Here is a 19,451-nt window from a genome sequence, read left to right as displayed (position 1 = left end):
ACCTTTTTATCCTCTTATGAGTTTGCAGGTCTGTATTTAGTCATCAAAGATACCATTAAAGTACAAGAAAAGCAATAAAAATGTTGATTTTTCAAAAAAGGAAACAATAACATGCAAAATATTTGAATTGTAATAAAGTAAAAACACTAATACCACAATGTAAAAATACCTAAGTAAAGAATCTGAGTATTTTTTCCATTACAGCAGGTTAGTGATCAGTGAACAGTGTTTTATTTATGGCGGCCGCCACATTAAAAACATCAGCACCATGACATGATTTTCTATTTTTGGAGCTGCGCACCTTTTTCGGTCGTGTCTAGAAGGTAACTCTTTATTTGCACAACTCTCGCGAGATTTGTGTCCAATTGGTCTGTGTGTTTCCTGATCAGCTAAACCAGCTACGGAAATAGTAGAAAAGTTGCGCCAGTTAAAATAGAAGCGTCCCGTCAAAATTTAAAATCTCTTAATAAATTACTGGTTATAGGTCCGGGTCCGTATAGGACGGCATGTGGGTCCGGACTCGGACCGCGGTCCGCCAGTTAGGGACCCCTGAATTAGACCCTCATTAGAGTTCATAAGAGAGTTATATGGGACACCCTACAATAGAACTGTATTATATTTCTCACTGTTAGACCCTTATTACTCTTTATTAGAAGGTCATTTGAGAAACATTAGAATATAGTAATATAGATAGGGGAATATTTTGTCTATGGGTGATTGGGCAAACCTACTGTAATACTGTAGGCACATGACATGATTTGATCAAAGAAGTATCAGTGTTGGCTACTGCAAGCCAAATGAGGTGTCTCAAGTAGCAGATGTATGATTTCAGTTCAGTTTACAGTACAGTTCTGTTGTAACGTGTCCTCAGTTACCCTCCTGTCCAATCTGATGCCTTGTTACATCTTACTAATGTACCCTTAGGTGTATTTGGGGTATAGCTCTGTTAGTATATGGACTAATGTTTAATACAAGGTGAAGCTTGTTATGTCTTCTTAGTGTGCTGCAAAATAAAGTGCAAGCCAAAAAAAGTGTGTGGGCCCTTGGAACAACACTATGTTAAGATAAAAGATGACAATGTTTTATTAGAGTAATTAATAACAAAAACACTGCTCAGCTTCTCCAATATGCAGACAAAAGGCTGCATCACTGACACAGTGGTTTGCACAGGAACAAAACAAGAACATTTCACAGTCATAAACATGGTCCACTTACATACAGCACAAAACAATTAAAAGAAGCACAACAAACGAGCAAAGTTCAGTCCATCTTCAACACAAGTCCAACACAACCAGAGTGGTCTAGCTGGGAGTTGTCAACACAGCACCGACCGTCCAGGGCTGAAAAACAAGTCAGTAAACGATGCATAGTATCTTAAAAAAACACTGCCATTTGTGATTCAGTGCATGCCCTGATCCATATATTTGATTTACTGCATATCAAGGCTTGTACTGAACATTACTGTTTTGTCTGCATGACAGACAACTAGATTATAGAGCTATAGAGAGGAGAAGCCCCTTCCCTTCCACTGGACCACCATGGGACCTTAGTGCAGAAAAAATATGAACGGCAGGCAATGATAAGAGACAAATCATTTTTGAATCCTGTTTTAATTGTGCCACAATAAAAACAATAATTTACAAGTCAAGTAAGTCACTGTAAAGATACATAATTAAAGAGACTACACATTCAGAACTCATGTTAGTGATGTCTTGACTTTCTCTCTCCAGAAGCTCATGTTAGCTGCTGAAGCTACAATGTGTTGCGTGTTTTTGCTGTGGGATGTAGTCACACTCGTAACAGGCCGTAGTCATTCTTCTACTTCTCTGCTGATAAAAAGACAAGGACTGACTGCATAAAGCACTGTCAGTAAGATAATGTTACAAAAGACAGTGATGTTGTGCAAGATGAGAGATGTAGTTCACTGACAAGTTTCACAAAAAACGAACTACAACAAACTGGAACTTTCCTGTAAAATGTTCCTGTGAACTGAAAAACGTGTAATATGTGACAATTCAAATTGGATTAGAAATGTTTTGTCTCTTGCTCTTAACTACCATTCATATTTATTCATTTTATTTATTTTTTATTTATTCACAAATTCTTATTCAGATGTATGGTCCCATGCGGCACACATGAAGGGGAGGGACGTTGCTTCTATGTTGTGAACAACTTGTCTTTACCTGATCATGTTGTCTTGCAACCTTCTGATGATGAGGGCCTGTTTACTTTCACCCCTCTCAAAAAAAAACAATAAAAAAAAATACTTAAATGCAAATAATTATTAGTGTTTGTTTTAACCTGCCCCTGTACCTGTACCAGGTGTTCGGCACAACAAAGCTTCAATGAAGTTTCTGCAGAGCAGCTGAAAACAATCACAGAGTATGACTGTAGAAAGTATATTCATGTTACTAGGCTGTCTCCTTTCCAGTCAATTTTCAGGTGACCTGTTGAAGACCAGGCCGAGCTGAAAGTAAAACTAATCTGACACATCCAGAGAGGCTGGAAGATGTCCTCGTGCTGTCCTTCCACCAAGTGCTCCAGTGATCCCACCCGTCTCGTCCCGGTCTCGTCCTCCACCGCAGTGGAGGAGGCAGTTTCATTCAGTGGACCCTCAACAGCATTTAAGTTTCATTTCATTTTTTCATTTCACCCACAAAACCCACCCACTCAATAAAATACAGGTCTCTCATCTTAGAGAAACCAGACATGGCGACCCCGTCCCACATTAATAATCCCCCACAATGCTCCACTTCATTCCCTGCGCGAGCATCTCTATCCACTCCCTACGGCCGCCTTCCTCATCATTTCCTCGTCCTGGACAGACAGCTCTGTCAGCTTGCGTCCTAGCCTCTCGTGAAGGTCCAGGTATTTGGCCACACAGCGGTCCAGGCACACCGACTCGCCCTTTGTCAGCTCCGCCTCCTTGTAGTGTGGCGGCACACACTTTCTGTGGCAGGCATTGGTCATTCTGGGAGGAAAGAAAGCCAGGAGCCAGTCAGATTTTTAAAACATTGTAAGATCAATATTATTCCATGTCTAAACACTTTAACAAGGTTATTTCATTCTGCCACCTTAATATCATGCCCCACCATGTAGTCAACGTCAGGGCATTCTGACATCAGAGCTGCAACAATAATTTTTAACTGCTCTGACAACTATTTTATATTTTCTTGTTCAAGTGATTAGTTGTCTGGTCCAGCAAACATCACAAAACATTGAAAAATGTCCATCAGTGTCCTTGAACCTGAGTTGATGTCATCAAATGTCTTATTTTACTGAACCAACGCTTGAAAACCAAAATATTTCAATTAATTAGAAATCTGAGAATCTGAGAAACTGGAACCATTAAGCGGTAATTCATATATTTTTAAACCTGGGTTCTATTTTTTACATATAAATGATTAACAGGTACAAAAAGTGTTGGAAGTAGTTCAGTAGATTGCCACAGGACTTCCACTTCAAGTGTTATTCCACTTAAGATTGTTATTTCAAGTGTCTGACAACATTATGGAAAAGTAGCTCCACAGAGAGAGACCTCTTCAGACAGCTCTTTCCGACAGGGAACTGCAGCCGCTCAATCACTCTCTTCAACAGCCACCAGACTCCTTTGACAAAACCAGAGATTTTACCTCACAGAACTGAGAAGTTGTTGGACTACCACTGCCTGGATTAGCTTAGCCACTTAGTTCGTTTGTGTTTTTACATGACTTTGGTGCTTTAACATGGTAGTTACGCATGTTAGAAGATTTACCAGATTTTTTACTAGATTAATTGGAGGTTAATCAACTAACATGCCTTATTCACAGTAGACATTTTGACTTGTCCTGGTAAGAAAAGCACAGGCGTTATTAAATAACATAACACAAGTAATCCATGACAAAGTGAGAGCTGAACCAGCATGCACAATCAAGATGCTGAAAACAAAACCGAAGCAGTTAATGGAATCCAGTTATGATTCATTTCATTATTTACACCCGTGCTTTCCCTACTATTTTAAAATGTCTGCTGTGAAAAAGGCCTGGGGACTCAGTTACTTTATAACGCACATATTTTGACTTGTGCAGAAAAAGCATGTTTAATTACGGATGATAAACCCGACTCAGCTCAATTAACATGTGTCAGTAAGCAACAGACCTTTTTCATAGCAGACATTCTGACATGAAAATAACAGGATCAACACAGGTGTTAACTAATCAAGGCTCTGTTGCATTCAGGTCAAACAGAGTCAGGGTGCTTCTATTGTGCATACTGGCTTACTGGAAAGGCTCTGCTGCATTTACTTCTTAATTAGTATCAGGGGAATACAGACATTATTGTTATAAGAACGCCTGAGTGTGTCAAATCAAAATGTGCACTGTGAGAAAGGCTATGACTGATGGAATTAAACTGGTCTTTTTCATAGTAAACATTTTGACACATCACAGCAGGACAAATGCAGATATTACTAATATCGTTAAAGACGGCTAAATTACATTTATGCCACACAGTTCAAGGGCTCTGGACAGACATTACTGGTAACTTAAATTAAACACAGCCATCATAAAGTTAATACCTGTGCTCTTCTTGCTGTAACAACGGAAAATATTTGACACGACAAATGACCTCATCACAAGCTGATGCTGTAGCTGTAAGACCATCGTGCAGGCACTCTTTCACATCCACAATTGTCCACATTCTCCACTTCCCTCTTCTTCGCAAACCAACTCATTGTTTTAACTGTCTTGTAATCTTCATTTCCAGGTCATCCTGAATGCTGTGGCCACCTCAACTTGAAACTCCCTACGTTCTACCCTTACAGCCATTGACCTGTTCCTTCCTCTTAATTCAAATTGTAAGGGGTCCAAGTAGTGTCACTCGCTGAGGACCCCCGCTGTTTTTGTTCTGATTATTCTTTCTTTCTATATCCTGATTTTTCTCCACTAAAAGAATTTGTATAGCAAAAACTGCAAGACCAAAACCAAAACTGGCAGGTGCGTTGCAAATTCTACCCACTTCTCAGGCAACAAAAATTACACTCATTGACGTCAAGGTGGTGCTCCCATAGCTCAGTTGGTAGAGCGTTCACCTCATGTTCTGAGGCTGTCGGTCCTCTGCAGCAGTCGCTGGTTCGATTTCCGCCTGTGGCCCATTTGCTGCATGTCATTCCCCCGTTTCTACCCCCTTTCCTGTCATATCTTCAGCTGTTGCTATCCAAATAAAGGCAAAAGCCCAAAAAAATAATCTTTGGAAAAAAAAAAAAAAAAAGGTGGTGCCCAATCGATGCTGGATTCTAGGAGGCTGATGCCAATATGATTAATAAGGAATTAATAAGGAATAAGAATGATTGTGACAAAAAATGATTGTGACTTGTGACGAAGATGTAATGGAGGCAAAATATTTTACAGTTTAATAAGTGTTATTGTCCAAAATGATATAGGGACACTGAAACAGTAAACTTTCATTAGAATATATAAATAACTATAAATTAAAAAAGAAGAAGAAGAAGAAGAAGAAGAAGAATTGAGCAAAATTAATATATCAAGCCTGAATTAAGGATCAAATACATAAAATGTCATCATAAAACTAACAAACAACAACAGTCTCTATTATGTTTGTTAAAAATCAGGTTTTTACACAGGCACACATGGGATAACACTGTATGCCGATACCGATACAACTGTGATATCGCTCGAATGATATGTCATGTGTGGCTATGATTTAAACTAATACACTGTGTGTATGTGTGAACATGACTGACTGACTCTGCGCTGTTTGTTACTGCTGGTTGTTCAGTCCTGTAGTAATCAGTCGCACTCAGTGTCGGCCCACATGAGCATCACTGACACTCTTGTCACATGTAGGTAGAGTTACTATTAAGTAGGTAAGTAATCGGATGTAGCTAGCATCAAGGAGGACCGTTATCTGGCTACGTCTTCAATGAGCATAGCTTACATTAGACGACCCTTTACCACCACATAACGAGCAGTGTCATAAAGACCATGAATGAAGGCCATGAGACAGTTCATTACTAGCAGACAGATAGTACGAATTGGAGACAGCTAGCCCCATGGTTAGCTTGTGTTCGTCTTTACCGGTTGTACATGTCAGCCATCATCTCCACCTCCAGCTCCGCCGCCAGCTGCTGCGCCTTCATGGGATCCATGTCTCTGCTTAAGTGCTGCTCACGCCCGGCTTCAACCGCAAACACACCGTCCCGGTGACCCTCTCCAGCGGATAGCCGACAATAAACCGACCCGCTGCTTCTTCTGTAACCTTCAAATCTGCAACACAGCACGTGTATACCGCTTCCGCTCACACCTCTACTGTTAATAAAGTTGGATTCAAAGAGACGACACACAGTGCGCCCTCTGCTGGCCAGTGTTATGTAGAATAAATAAAAAAATTACAAAATAAATGAGTAAGGTCATTTTAATAAATGAATAACTTCAGCTGCTGTTTAATATAGTATATATTGTTCCTATTTTATATATTTATATTTTATTCTATACGTTCCAACTGTTCGTATTTACTTATTTATATTGTACCTATTTTCTTACATCTGTTTATATTGCTTGTTTAATAATGTTTTTTATTGGTGCTTCTTTATATTTTTGCTATCCACTACACTGCTAATTTCCCCATTGTGGAACTAATTTCTGCATTTAAAATATAACCATTTATTTTATCTTGTCTCTTATCTTAAATGATTACCTTGGTTATTTATTCAATTACTGTGGTAAGTTAATAGATTACACCTAGACACACACAGCACACGCACACACACTCAGTAACCCCACCTCCCCACTTGCTTTAGCAATGTAAACATTTGTTTCCTGTATTTTCCCAAATGATTTGAGAAAAACAAGTGTGACATGCATGAAAAGACACTTTTTTTAATAAACAATAATTAAGTAATTTGCATTAAACACAATGCACTTTAGAAATACAGGCTCAAAACAAGGTTTCTTTTTTCATTACTTAAGTTACCTGCAGAGACAAAATGCCAGTTAAGTGCTTTAACTTTAATCAGTCTGGTGATTCAAATTTCACTAATGACAAATATAAAAGGTAAATGTAAACAGTAAGAACTTGTTCCTTATTTGAATCAACGCTTTGGCATAATATTAATGGAAATTAAACATCCATTTAAACCTTGCATAAGGAACTAAATGAAGCTCAAAACCAGCATGCAGCTTGTAATCACCAGACACTGATGGTGAAAACAGAAAAAGGACATAAAAATCTATTATACATAGTTTGACAGCAAAGTGGACTTCATCTGGCGTCTCTGTGAACATACATAAAACCAGAACAGAGAGAACATTAAGGCTTGACACACAAAAAGTGCTGAACTAGTCACACAGCAGAGTAAAAAAGGTTACTCTGTCTCATCTCCGGTCACATCGATGTCATTCACGTCTTCATCTTCTTCTTCCTCTGGAGATACGTCCATGTTGCTCAGTCCATTCTCACAATGTCTGGACTGAGGCACTTTATCTGGGGAGAAAAGCAGAACGTCTACCTCCACTTCTTCTTCTTCCTCCTCCTCCTCCTCCTCCTCCTCTTCTTGATCGCAGCCTGAGCTCTTCACGAAGCTGACGGTGTCACACAGAGGTGGAGCAGTTCTCTCAGGGGTCTGGAGGTTCAACTTGTACTCCAAAGGTTTTCTGTCATCTTGAGGTGGCGTGTGGGTGTCACTGTGAGATGAGCCTTCATCACTGACAGCAGTCTGCTGCATTGTAGCTGACACTCCTGCATCAAAGGCTTTTTGTGCTAAAAACGGAAGAAAAATAGGTTATACAGTGTAATGAGTGTCTGCAAGGCAGTGGTGAAAAGTAAAATACCACTGCGCTTAAGGGAAAATTTGCAACACATTTCAAAAAAGTTGGGACAAGGGCAACAAAAGACGGGATAACTGTGGAAGGCTCAAAAACACCTGTTAAGAACATTCAACAAGTAAACATGTTAACTGATAACAGGTGACAGTATAATGATTGGGTATTAAAGAGGCATCCTCAAAAGCCTCAGTTGTTTACAAGCATGGATGAGGTAAGGTCACCACTTTGTGAAAACCTGTGTGGCAAATAGTTCAACAGTTTAAGAACATTTCTCAACAGGAATTTAGCAATTTTATCATCTATAATCCATAATATCATTAAAAGATTGAGTGCATTCAGAGAAATTTCTGCACATTAAGGCCAAGGATGAAAACAAACACTGAATGCCTGTGACCTTTGACCTCTCGGCGGCACTGCATTAAAGGACACTACACGGACTCTGGAATACTTTGGAAAACTGTTGCCAACACAGTCGCTGCATCTACAAACGCAAGTTAAGGCTCTACCATGCAAAGCGAAAGCCATATAACAAAACAACATCCAGAAACTCTGCAGACTTCTCTGGGCCTGAGCTCATCTGAGATGGACTGACACAAAGGGGAAAAGTGTGATGTTGTCTGATGAGTCAACATTTTCCAGATTATTACCAGCACTAACTTCAAAAGCCACCACCTGTGATGGTATGGGTGTGTTAGTGCCCATGGCATCATGGGTAACTGTCAAGTCTGTGAAAATCCCATTAATGGCTAAAGTTGCACGATGCCACCCAGACGACTTGATTTTCAGAGACGTCCCTGTCTATTACAGCAAAACAACGCCAAGACACGTTCTGCACGTTACTACAGTGTGACTTCATAGTAAAAGGAGTTTGGGTACTAGACTGACCTGCCTGCAGTACAGACCTGCCTGCAGTACAGACCTGTCTGCAGTACAGACCTGTCTGCAGTACAGACCTGCCTGCAGTACAGACCTGTCTGCAGTACAGACCTGTCTGCAGTACAGACCTGCCTGCCGCTGAAAATGTGTGGTGACACAAGACTGCTGAGTACCTGAAGTCATATATCAAGCAAGAATGGGAAAGAATTTAGAATTTAGTACTTTTTTACTCTTATGTATTTTGCACTCTTATGAGCTCTCACTTATGTATGGTTATGAATGTAGCACTTTTTTGTCATGGAGTATTTTTACATTGTTTTATTGATACTTTAATAAAAGTAAAGGATATGTGTGCACTAAGCATGTAAACAGAGTTATGATTTCACATTATTTTAAGAGCTAATCTTAACACTACAATTATTCAGATATTTTTAGCATCTTGCAGTTACTGATGTGTCACGCTGTCATTCTTAATATTGCCACCAGATGGCGCCAAAGTAAATACTTTTCTAATCTTACACATTGCAGTGGCTTTAAGAAAATATGATCTCTTCCAGCCCAAAACAAAACATCAACAAAAAAGATTTGACAGTTCAATAGTTGGAAGTTTTTCCATTTTCCTGCTAAGTTTTACTCAGTGTATACAGTTAAAAGGGAAATGGATACCTGCCAGTAATCTACCATGACTAGAGGAAAAACACTTTACCTTCATGGGTATGATGATCCTGCTCCTTCTCAGCTGCTAGCTTGGCTACTTCTCGTTCCAAGAAATCAAAGGAGAACATTGGATGGTTCTCGTCACTGATAAAACTGATGTCCTCACTGGTAGAGTTGTTGGCATCTTCTCGCTGTGATTTTCTATACTCAGCTGTTGATTTTTTGAAAATCTGATTGTGATTTTGATCAACTGTGACACTGAAGATGTCATCAGACGCTTTAGTTGCATCCCTGCTCTGAGGCTGAGTAACTTCCACACCTGGCTCTTCACATCCGTTTCCACATGCCCTCTCTTCATTTTCTCTATCTCTCGCAGTTTCGTTTGTGTCCTTGTCTTGGCTTTCTTTTGACTTCCTTGTCTTTGAGTGCTGGCGCTTGATGAGCTTTTGAAACTCCTTCAGAGTAACCATCCGGGGTCTTTTAGGTGTCCCCAGTTTTCTCACTGCTGGTATCATGTCAGTGTTTTCGTTAGTCTCGCTCTTGCCTGTGCCATCTGCACTTACGGTCTTCTTCAGTTGAATTATCTCCACTTCACTTCTATCTCTCCTCCGTTTCCTACAATTTCTCTTTGTTTTTTTACCCTCTTCCTCCTCCTTGGGTAAATTGTAGTCCATTTTCTGCCCATCTTCCACATCATCGCTCTTTTTTTCACTGGTGGCGAGAGGGGTGTCTTTGAGGGTTTTTTTCCGTGGCCTTCCACGTTCTCGCCTGGGGAGTGAGTCGTCTTCTTTATACATGATCTTAGTACTATGGATCACAGGTTTGAAAACTGAAGAACTCTCTTGGCCTGTGTTAACTGGCGTCTCTTGAGTTTTCTTTAAAAAGCCCCTCGTCCTGATGCGAGTCTGGTCAGTCTTGAGATCCCCAGCCTCTCTGGTTTGTTCTGTCTGACTTTCTGTGATGATTGACATTTCATCTGTTTTCTCTAAACATTTCTTTGGCAAGTTTGAACAACTGGTGGCCATTTCTCTTTCCTTTGCTAGCACATTGTTGCTTGACAACCTGACTGTACAAACGCTCAGGTTGATTTGATTCTTTGTTCCATCGCTGACTTTGACGTCTTTGTATGCCAAAAGAGAAGCATCTTGTGGATGACTTGGGCACTTCCTCTTCCTCTTTTTAGGTGCTGCAACATCACTGTTAGTGTCCCCTTCTTTACTTCTTAAAACTTTCTTCAACTTCCTGTGGTTAGATTTAAATTCTGCTGCATTTTGACGAGCAAATATTGTTCCTCCCTCTTCCACCTTTTTCACAGTACAGGATTCTGCCAAGTTTCCCCTGTTATGTGGATTAAACTCTGGATGTTTCTTCCATCGCTTTGACCAACAGCAGTGGTTTGTGTCCTCTGGATGAGTGATAGGGAACTGTAGCAATCCAGGGCTTTCTGTGAGCCAGGATCGACCATGAAAAGATGGCTGTGGCTGTATTTTATCTCTACGGTTTGTCGCTGTTGAGGCGAATGTCTCTAATGGAGAGAGACATCGAGGAAGACGCAACTCATTCATGTAAGGCAAAGAAAAAGAATGAGAGGACTGCGTGACACTTCCGTTCAACAGGGGTAAAAATTCCAAGATGTTCTGGTTACTTTGTGAAGACAGTTGTTGACACCCTGGGTAACGCATTTTCTGCCCACAGGAGCTGAAAGCTGAGGGGATGACTGATCTTGTTGTGGGTGTTTGACGATGGGGACAATTCTGACTTCTGGACAGTGGCACGCCCTGGTGGCTCATCCCATCTCTCTGTTTCATGGATGTGACAGATGTGTCATACTGAGGAGAGCTCTGCTGCCGGGTTGTCACAGCGTCCGACAGTACAGATGTGAGGCTTGAGCAGCTGGACTGGTTCTGAGCTGTAAAGCAACAATGGACACCTGTGCAACAGGTGGGGAGACTGCCATCAATCCATTTTCAATGAACAAAGGTGAGAGTTGGTGTTAGGGTGGGGGTTTTGAGCTAAAGCATGTCTGATATTTCTCTTTAGTTATCCAAATCTCCCTCTCTTTTGATTAAAAATGGCTACTTTTTCTTTTTTTTGCCCACCAGCACATTAATGTACAATTTCTGTAACAAGATAATCAGAAGAGACATCAGTCTACACATCTTATTTGGGGAAAAAATAATAAAAAAAAATGCATTTAGATACCTGTATCTGTTAAGGAGTGACCAATCTGTGTCCCAAAGTCCTGGTAGAACACGCTTCCTGCTTCACTGGCACCAGCATGCATCTGACTCTGTACCCGTTTGTTCTCTGTAACTGGGACCTGGCAGGCTGCCGGTGCTCCGTCATGGCTCGGCTGAATGTGATGAGACTTCTTGCAGTCCCTCTCTAAGTTTGGCAGGATGTTCAGGCCCATCATGATGTCCTCCAGCAGCTTCTCAATCTGCTCGTCAGACTCCTCCACAGGGCCTGGAGGTGGGGCCTGCAGAACTGACTCGAGGTCGTCACTTGGTGTGAGGCATTCACTGCAGAGAAGCTGGGAGTCAGAGGGGGTGCTGGTCTCAGGTAGTCGTCCAGAGGAGTCTGTGGCAACAGTTTGAAGAATCGTGGTCTCTGGTTTATGAATTGGGCCAGGCTGGACAGAGGAGGACTCACCGTTTGTAGGCTCTGTCTGTGAAAAGTGAATCAGAGGTCACGTTGTTAATCCTTCGCTAACAAAAACTATGACGAAATCTGTGTGTCAACGATTTTCTTTTCCATGACTAAGATGACACAGCAGAGACGTCATTAAACACTAATTGTGACTATATCAACGTGCAATATTATAGATGAAAAAGGGAAGAATAGAATGTAGTTTTAAAAAATTTAAATTCTCATGTTCATATGCATATTCATATACGTGTGTGTGTGAGATAGAGAAATGGAAATGCATTGCCTTATCAAAGGGAAGAAATATGGCAATAAAATAGCTGGTGAGAATTCCACAAATGTGAAGAGGCAGAAAGAAAAGAAGTTAATGAAACACCCGAAATGAAAAATTAATCACTAAACCTGCGTTCTTTATCAGACAATCTCTCGATATTGGTTTTGGTTATATGAAACTGAAATGTTCAAAATGATCTTATCACTAAAAAAGATAAAATGTCAACAGTTTTCATAAACTAAAAGTAGACTAAACTAGATTTGTTTTAGTTGACTAAAACTTGCTTAAAAACAAACAAAAAAAACAGGATCAGGTTGACTAAATATAACAAAAACTAGTGGGGACATTTGACACAGGACTAAGGCTAAATTTAGAAAATGCTGACAAAAAAGCTACGTTTACTCAATTTATATCAGGACTATTAAATACACACTCACTTTTTATAATCCTCTATTTTTTGTCTTTTCATTTATTAATTCCGATTCTCCTGTTAATTACCATCACGCCTGTGTTGCTGCTGAACTCAGGTGGATTCTGGGAGCAGATGATGAAACCAGATAAATGTAATGACATTTATTTAATTTCTTTGTACTTCAATTTGTATTTGTTAAGGCTGTACCAAAAGTATTTTTTACTACTGAGGTTTTTGAATGGAGCTTCAACTGTCTGTCATCATATGACATCATCATATAAAAAAAAATATCTTCAAACAAAATCCTCAATTTGAATAAAGTGATTCATTAAATTAAATGAGTTAGACTATTTGTATTATAGATTGTTTTGTTACTGTGGTTATATAAATATAATGTATGGTGGCTTTACCTTTGAAAATCTAATGCCAACAAGTAGGGATTAAAACAAAATATTTTTTAGATAGAAATAAGCTGTGAATTTTGTAGAGCTGCAACAATTAATCGATTAGTAAATTAACCACCAATAATTTTGATAATCGATACATTTTTTTCTTTATTTTTAAAAGTCAAAATTATCTGATTACAGCTTCTTAAATGTGAATATTCTGGGGGTTTCTTTAATCCTGTAGGAACGTAAACTGAATATCTTTGGGCTGTGGAGACAACAAGAATTTTGGAAATTATTATATACATAAATATTATGCATGTTTTTTCAATAAAATCTCACTTTTGGACTTAACAATGCTCTGGAGTTATTGGAAAAGCGCGGTAACCCTGTGGTAGGCTTTATACAACCACAGTAATGTGGTAATTTTGTTATCATCACAGCTCTAATTCTGAGGTAACAAAAACACAATTCTAATTTTCAGGTGATTACACACTGATGAAAATATATATTACATATAAATATGATGTTCCATTTCTGCCATATTCTGTCAATAAATACTTGTAGATTGTACACACTGGGCTAATAAAGTAAATTTGTTATCATGTTTGGTAAATTTCATGAAAAAGACAGGCCTTGAGACAATATGAGACAACTGACGGAGGTCTGAAGAAACCACATTAATTGTATCCAAACTGCAGGGACATCAGTCTCTGCCAAAATAATCAGGGCAGACAGATACACTATTGTTAAATGGCTTATATGATCCAGGATTGCTGTTACAGTGTGTTTCCAAAGAAAAAGTTGTGTATCATAAATATTCTGCCCCCATTTACACAGTGTATGTTTATGAGCTCTTGTCCCTTTAAATAATATGTTCTGCCTTGTGTTTGCTGAGTCAATACTGTGAAATTACTGTCTAAAGCTACACTGCCACACATTACCAAGACAAATTGGGTATTTATTGCACTTGGCAGATTAAGTGATTCTAACTGCATTATATTCAATTTCTCTACACATCAAAACATCCAATCAAATCTGAGTGAAATGAACGACAAGTGTGTCTGCATATAAAGACATCATCATACTTATCTACCTGTTTCAAGGAGGTACGAACTGACAACGTCTCATCTGCATCCTGCACACTCACAACCTCCCACACTTCTCCTTTGGTCCTCCTCCTCAGCTTCACCTGCAGAGCAGGAAGAAAATCCACAGATGATGAGTTAGCTTCCTACACCCCTGTGGTGACAGTCTGAAGACACCATGAACACATCATAGCTGAGACATGTGACAATCCTGTCATGAAACTACACCCCCAAATTTTTATTTGCTTTATTGTCTTTGTGAAATGAGTCATTTTTACAGCCAAGGGAAAGTTGAGACATGACTCAAAATCTTAGGCAGCAGCAGCTAAGTGACTGTGATACCCAGAGAAATCTGTTTGACGGAAGATGAATCAAGCCCTACAGTAGGAAGTTGCAACCCAACGGTATGATCTCTAATCACTCAATAGCCTCAAATGTCACACACTGGCTGCACTAAATGTAAACCTCTGAATACTGAGATGAAAACTTGCATGACACAACATCATTAAAATGCCCAAAGCAGCCTCATTTTCAAGAACAAGTTTGTCTATGATTGCTGTCCCAAAGGTAGTCGGAGATTTTTCAGCTTTTCTCTGGCTGTACTATATTTTGCTCTTTTTTTTGGGCATTTTCAGCCTTTATTATAGATAGTAGAGTGATAACAAGGAATGAGAGAGAGAGATGCGATAAGATCCCTGGCCGAACATCAAATGGGGACATTGTGGGCCATGGTCGGCATCCTTACTCCACAGGATTCAAAAGCTTTATAGTCATATGGAAAATAAACAAGTTATCACTGGAATAAAATTCTTACTTCACTATGTCTATCTACATGGTGCTGACATTTATTCTATTTACAAATGTAAAAATGTACTAGAGACTGAAGTTTAATAAATTTAAAAAAAGAAAGAAAGAGGAAAAGAAAATAGTACTAAAGTACTAAAATACAGTATGTGGAGTACAAAAGCAATAGAAAAGTCCATGACACAAGTCGGAAACAAGTGTTCAGCCTCTCAAGCTGGTCCCAAGCAAGTCAAGTCATTGCTCAAGTCAAGCAACTCACAAGTCATGTCATAAGAAAGTCTGATAATCTTAATCTTAATCTTAACAATGGAGAGTGGGATCATGAGACTCATCATGTCCACTTACTACTGTGGTTTAAGTTTCCAATAAACAAATAAAACAACAAATAAAACCAAATCACGGATATAAATCAACCAAAGCCACAGAAACTGTTGTCACCATACGCTTTGATCAGTTCAGTTGAAAAGTGGATTACATCACCAACTTGGAAAACTTTTAAAATTACTTCACTGCCTTTCCTGATCTGCCGCGGTGCTAAAAACTAGTGGGTTGGCTGCTTTGCACGCCTTGCGCTAGAAATCTGACAAAGCAGGTTTCAAATACAAAACATATTTTCTAATTTTCTAGAAAAATGCAAATATTTAATAAAAAGATTCAAGAACTTTTGAGTCATCTGTCTCATATCTAATTCAAGTCCAAGTCATGAATACCAAGTCAGGTCAGGTCTTATAAGGTTTAAGTCAGCAGCTGTCTAAGTCCCCCACCTCTGCCCCTCCACCCTGCATCTTTTCAGTCTAACCTTAATAATGTTATATTGTTATAACCTCAGTTTTTAAGGTCCAATCATTTTTTTATATATATTTGATTTGTCCCTGGTGTTTCTTTAACTTTATCCTGTTGACTTAATTGATTTGATTGATTGAATTGAGTGATTTTAAGATTTTATGTTTTACTTTCTATTGGTGCAATTTTTTTCATTTATTGTTTTTTTTAATTTTTGTCTTTGTCTTATTTTAATTTTGCTATGTGAAGTACTTACGGGCTGCATGTGTCTATGAAAGCCACGGTATAAATAAAGTTGTGCTGAGTTAATTTCATCTGATATAGCTTTTAGGGTTTATGCCCACATCCTACTATAAAAGAAAACTTATTCCAGGTTATTTTCTATGTGAAACTTTGACCACTTCTGCTTACCTTGATAGAAATCTGTGCAGTCTCCATCATCTGTTTCATCTTAGCCAGGCGCTTCTTCCCTATTTTTCCATGCACACGCTTCTTTTCTGTGCAGTTTCCTTTCTCCTCTCCTACTATCTCGTCTCTGCTGTCAAGGTCGGACTGTTCTGAATTTTGTCTTTTGTCAGCCATCTTGGCGTTTGCTTTTTCATCCTCCAGTTCGGTCTCACTCCTGTCCCCAGACACAGACGACTGCTGGTAGGAGCTGTCCTCCTGATGCGTCGGGAAGTTTGACTCATCATTATTAAAAGAAACGGGGTCGCTCATCTCATCGCTGGTCCAAGCAGTAGTTGACGTGGGGTTTGTTACACTATCAGTGGATCGATCTACTGTCGACTCTCCGTCGCTTGGAGCTTCGGTGGGAACAGGTGGAAAGTAAGTGGAATTAAAATGTTTATCAAGTTTGATTTTGTTTTGGGGTTGTAATGTGACAGAGAAATCCATGCTTTGAGTTACAGAGGGAACAGGTTCTCTGGTAGTTGGTTCCATTTGGCCGGAGGGAGTAAGAGAACCACCGGCTGTCCTTTCACCAGCGTTCACAGTCTGTGTGCCTGTGGAGACACAACTTTTCCTCTCAACTGGACAACCTGCAGCTCTCCTTTCAACCATCTCAGCCTGGACCTGTGCATCCCGCATTTTCCTGCTTTCATTCCTCTCTCTGCAGCAACCACAACTCGTTTTCCGGGGTTCTCTTCCCTCCATCATCCCACCATCTTTCCATCCTTCAACAAGTTCTGTGATCCCAAACTGGCGGGCCGCAGACAGCACATCATCCTGCTCTACACTGCCTTTGACTTCCAGCTCCCCAGAGTACAGCAGACCAACAAGCTTCAGCAGGGTCTGGGCCTTCACAGCCTGGAGCTGGAGTTGGCACTTCTGGCCCATCGAAGGAGACGGGGAGGCGGACAGCTTCTCAGACAGGTAGGGACTGAGAGCTGCGAGGATGCAGCTGTGGGTTGGTACTGAAATACCTGAACAAACAGTAGGAGAAATAAAAAAAAAACAATAATGATGGTTATCTTTTATTTCACTTCTATTTAAAACTGTAAATGTGTTTTCATTTCAATACTGCAATCAGCTGTACAGCTCACCCTCAGTTTCCAGCAGGATATCACAGAACTGGGCATTGTTTTGTTGCTTCTGCAGCTCTCCAAGAAGCTGCATCTCATAATCAGGCCACCGGTACCTCCGCATGTCCATTTAAGTACTGGAAGCAAGGAAGGACATAAGTCAGTGTATTACCCACAGTAGGTGCCAGTCAACACAACCCGAGTTTGAAGAAGCAACAGGAGTACCCATGTTGCAAGCTATGCAGTGTACTGGACATGATCAGCAGCAAATGTATTTTAGCAACTTTAGAAAAGGCCCACCTAAAAAAAAAAAGAAGAAGAAAGAGTTTATCTAGAATATTTTCACCACTTCTGACAGTAAACTTAAGTTATATCGCTGTCTACTAAGCAACCAGACTCAACATTAATTTTACCTCACAGAACACAGGAATTGCTGGTCTACCACTGCCACGAACAGTTAGTTTATTTTTACTAATGGAGTCTGGTAGCTTTGGAGACAGCGGTATCTGGCTTATACAACATAATCTGCACCGGAAAAGTCTGTCTAATGGTAAAGTAAAGCAGCGAAAATACTCTAAACATCGCATACACCTCTAAATATACCCACTCCTTTCCAACCCTGATGAAGACCTGTGTTGATTGATATGCGTTGGTCATTTTTTTTTTTAACTCTTTTTGCCATGTAAAATAAAGGCCTTTTAACTTTGTGCAAACCTTACAGTGTGCCTTTGGTGTGTTTTTGAAGGAGCTTTGCATTTTTGATTTTTTACTGGGACTGTTTGACCCATGCAATAAGCCCTTCACCTGAAAAATAGTATACGCTTATTAGTAAGCTTCCCACATTGATGCTCCTGCTGTTTCTCTTTATTGAAGGCAAATCAGACACCATCTACTGCAGGTAATACACTGACTATGTTTAAGTACCTGAACTACCCCTTTAAAACCTACCTGTTCACTGCTGCCTATTTGAACTTTGGTCCCTGCTTTGTTTTTAGTATTCGCTATTGTATCTCGTGAATGTGTTACACGTTTTTTATCCTGTTTTATTTATTATTATCTTCCCCATGCTTAAGATGCACAATTTCAAAACAAGGGGGTAACATTCAAATATTGTTATTGTTGCCTGGCTGTGATCTGCACACCACTGAGTGCACAGTTTTAGTTTGTTTTGCAGTTTGAAAAGCACCTTGAACTTCCAATATGAATGAAATGCTTACAGTCTGTAGTTTCTTGGTTGTTTTTTGTTTACTGTTAAGCAGCTATTTCCTCAGGGCTCAAGACAAAATCGCGTGATGTGACCTGTATTCAAAAAGGAGGTGGTGTGCACAAATGTGAACTCGCTCTGCAACCGTGCAACATCGTCTCTCATCAACATAGCAGCTGGTTTGGTTTATTCTTAGGCCTTTTCTACACCGGACCCTGAGTCAGTGTCAGCCGAGTCCTGCTGCACGTGGACGAGCAGATCTGCTGGATGTGCTCGTCAACGTCATCCGTCTGACATTTTCATTTTACTTTTCTGATTTTGATTATTTTAGTTTTTATTATCCCAATTCCTTTGTGTTTTCTGATTACCTTAGTCGTCTTTTTTTTGCGACATGTGTACAATTGTGCAAATTATTTCTTCCTTGATTTTTAAGGATCAAATGTTGTTTTCATTTCTTGCTAGCTTTAGCCACATGTGGCTATCAGCTAACCAAACTACATTATTAGCATAAATTTAAAAAAAAAACATTAAATAGAGAAATAAATATGCAATGTCAACCTCATTCACAAACCATATTTTAGAAATATACCTGAATAGAGAAAAAAACACCGCGGTGCAACTCAGTGTGAAATAGGTCAAGTTAAGTTGATGTTAGCTAACCGAACAGTAAAGTTGATTCGTCACAGCTAAACTGAGGTAACTTAGCATTAGCAAGGTAATTACTTACCAGTATTTTTCTGTTGCAGCTGCAAAGGTGTGTGGACATTTGAACTGCGTTTCACACAATTGCGCTAAATCAAACTCTCATAATGAAATGTTAAAACACATTTCCTCCACACTGCGGTCGCTTGTGAAATAGTGACTCGCTAACAGCGACATCTGCCGGCCGCTCTGTCACATGACAGCGAGGTAAAACACCTGTTATGACGAGCACGAGCAAAAAGGACCATTCCCTCAATGATTTATCATACAATAGTGTGA

The 19,451-nt window shown here is 39.7% G+C and overlaps 2 protein-coding genes across 2 annotated transcripts; both read right to left on the bottom strand.

Annotated features, from left to right (window-relative positions):
- Positions 1-1,591: 1,591 nt before the first annotated feature.
- Positions 1,592-6,293, bottom strand: timm10 (translocase of inner mitochondrial membrane 10 homolog (yeast)). Its single transcript, XM_084715835.1, has 2 exons — positions 6,075-6,293; positions 1,592-2,971 (listed from the first exon to the last, which is right to left on the bottom strand). The coding sequence occupies exons 1-2, from the start codon at positions 6,143-6,145 to the stop codon at positions 2,776-2,778; spliced, it is 267 nt and encodes an 88-aa protein (XP_084571961.1). The 5' UTR covers positions 6,146-6,293; the 3' UTR covers positions 1,592-2,775.
- Positions 6,294-7,179: 886 nt separating this feature from the next.
- LOC146330311 (uncharacterized) lies at positions 7,180-19,337 on the bottom strand. Its single transcript, XM_084715834.1, has 8 exons — positions 19,198-19,337; positions 17,288-17,403; positions 16,158-17,167; positions 14,164-14,263; positions 13,948-13,968; positions 11,556-12,023; positions 9,403-11,283; positions 7,180-7,755 (listed from the first exon to the last, which is right to left on the bottom strand). The coding sequence occupies exons 2-8, from the start codon at positions 17,394-17,396 to the stop codon at positions 7,361-7,363; spliced, it is 3,984 nt and encodes a 1,327-aa protein (XP_084571960.1). The 5' UTR covers positions 17,397-17,403; positions 19,198-19,337; the 3' UTR covers positions 7,180-7,360.
- Positions 19,338-19,451: the final 114 nt, after the last annotated feature.

Source organism: Lutjanus erythropterus, chromosome 3 (genome assembly GCF_056507025.1).
Source record: "Lutjanus erythropterus isolate fLutEry1 chromosome 3, fLutEry1.hap2, whole genome shotgun sequence".
NCBI lineage: Eukaryota > Metazoa > Chordata > Actinopteri > Lutjaniformes > Lutjanidae > Lutjanus > Lutjanus erythropterus.
This window is presented reverse-complemented; position numbering and strand designations above follow the sequence as displayed.

Bases quoted from the DNA above. Each gene is read 5' to 3' on its own strand.
- timm10 (XM_084715835.1), bottom strand. From the start codon at position 6,145: ATGGATCCCATGAAGGCGCAGCAGCTGGCGGCGGAGCTGGAGGTGGAG. The intron at 2,972-6,074 runs GTAAAGACGAAC...CTTTCCTCCCAG, and splicing joins ATGGCTGACATGTACAACCG to AATGACCAATGCCTGCCACA.
- LOC146330311 (XM_084715834.1), bottom strand. From the start codon at position 17,396: ATGGACATGCGGAGGTACCGGTGGCCTGATTATGAGATGCAGCTTCTT. The intron at 13,969-14,163 runs ATAAGTATGATG...CACAGTATTGAC, and splicing joins TACCTCCTTGAAACAGGTAG to TCAGCAAACACAAGGCAGAA. The intron at 12,024-13,947 runs ATATTATTTAAA...TTCACTTTTCAC, and splicing joins CAGCAAACACAAGGCAGAAC to AGACAGAGCCTACAAACGGT.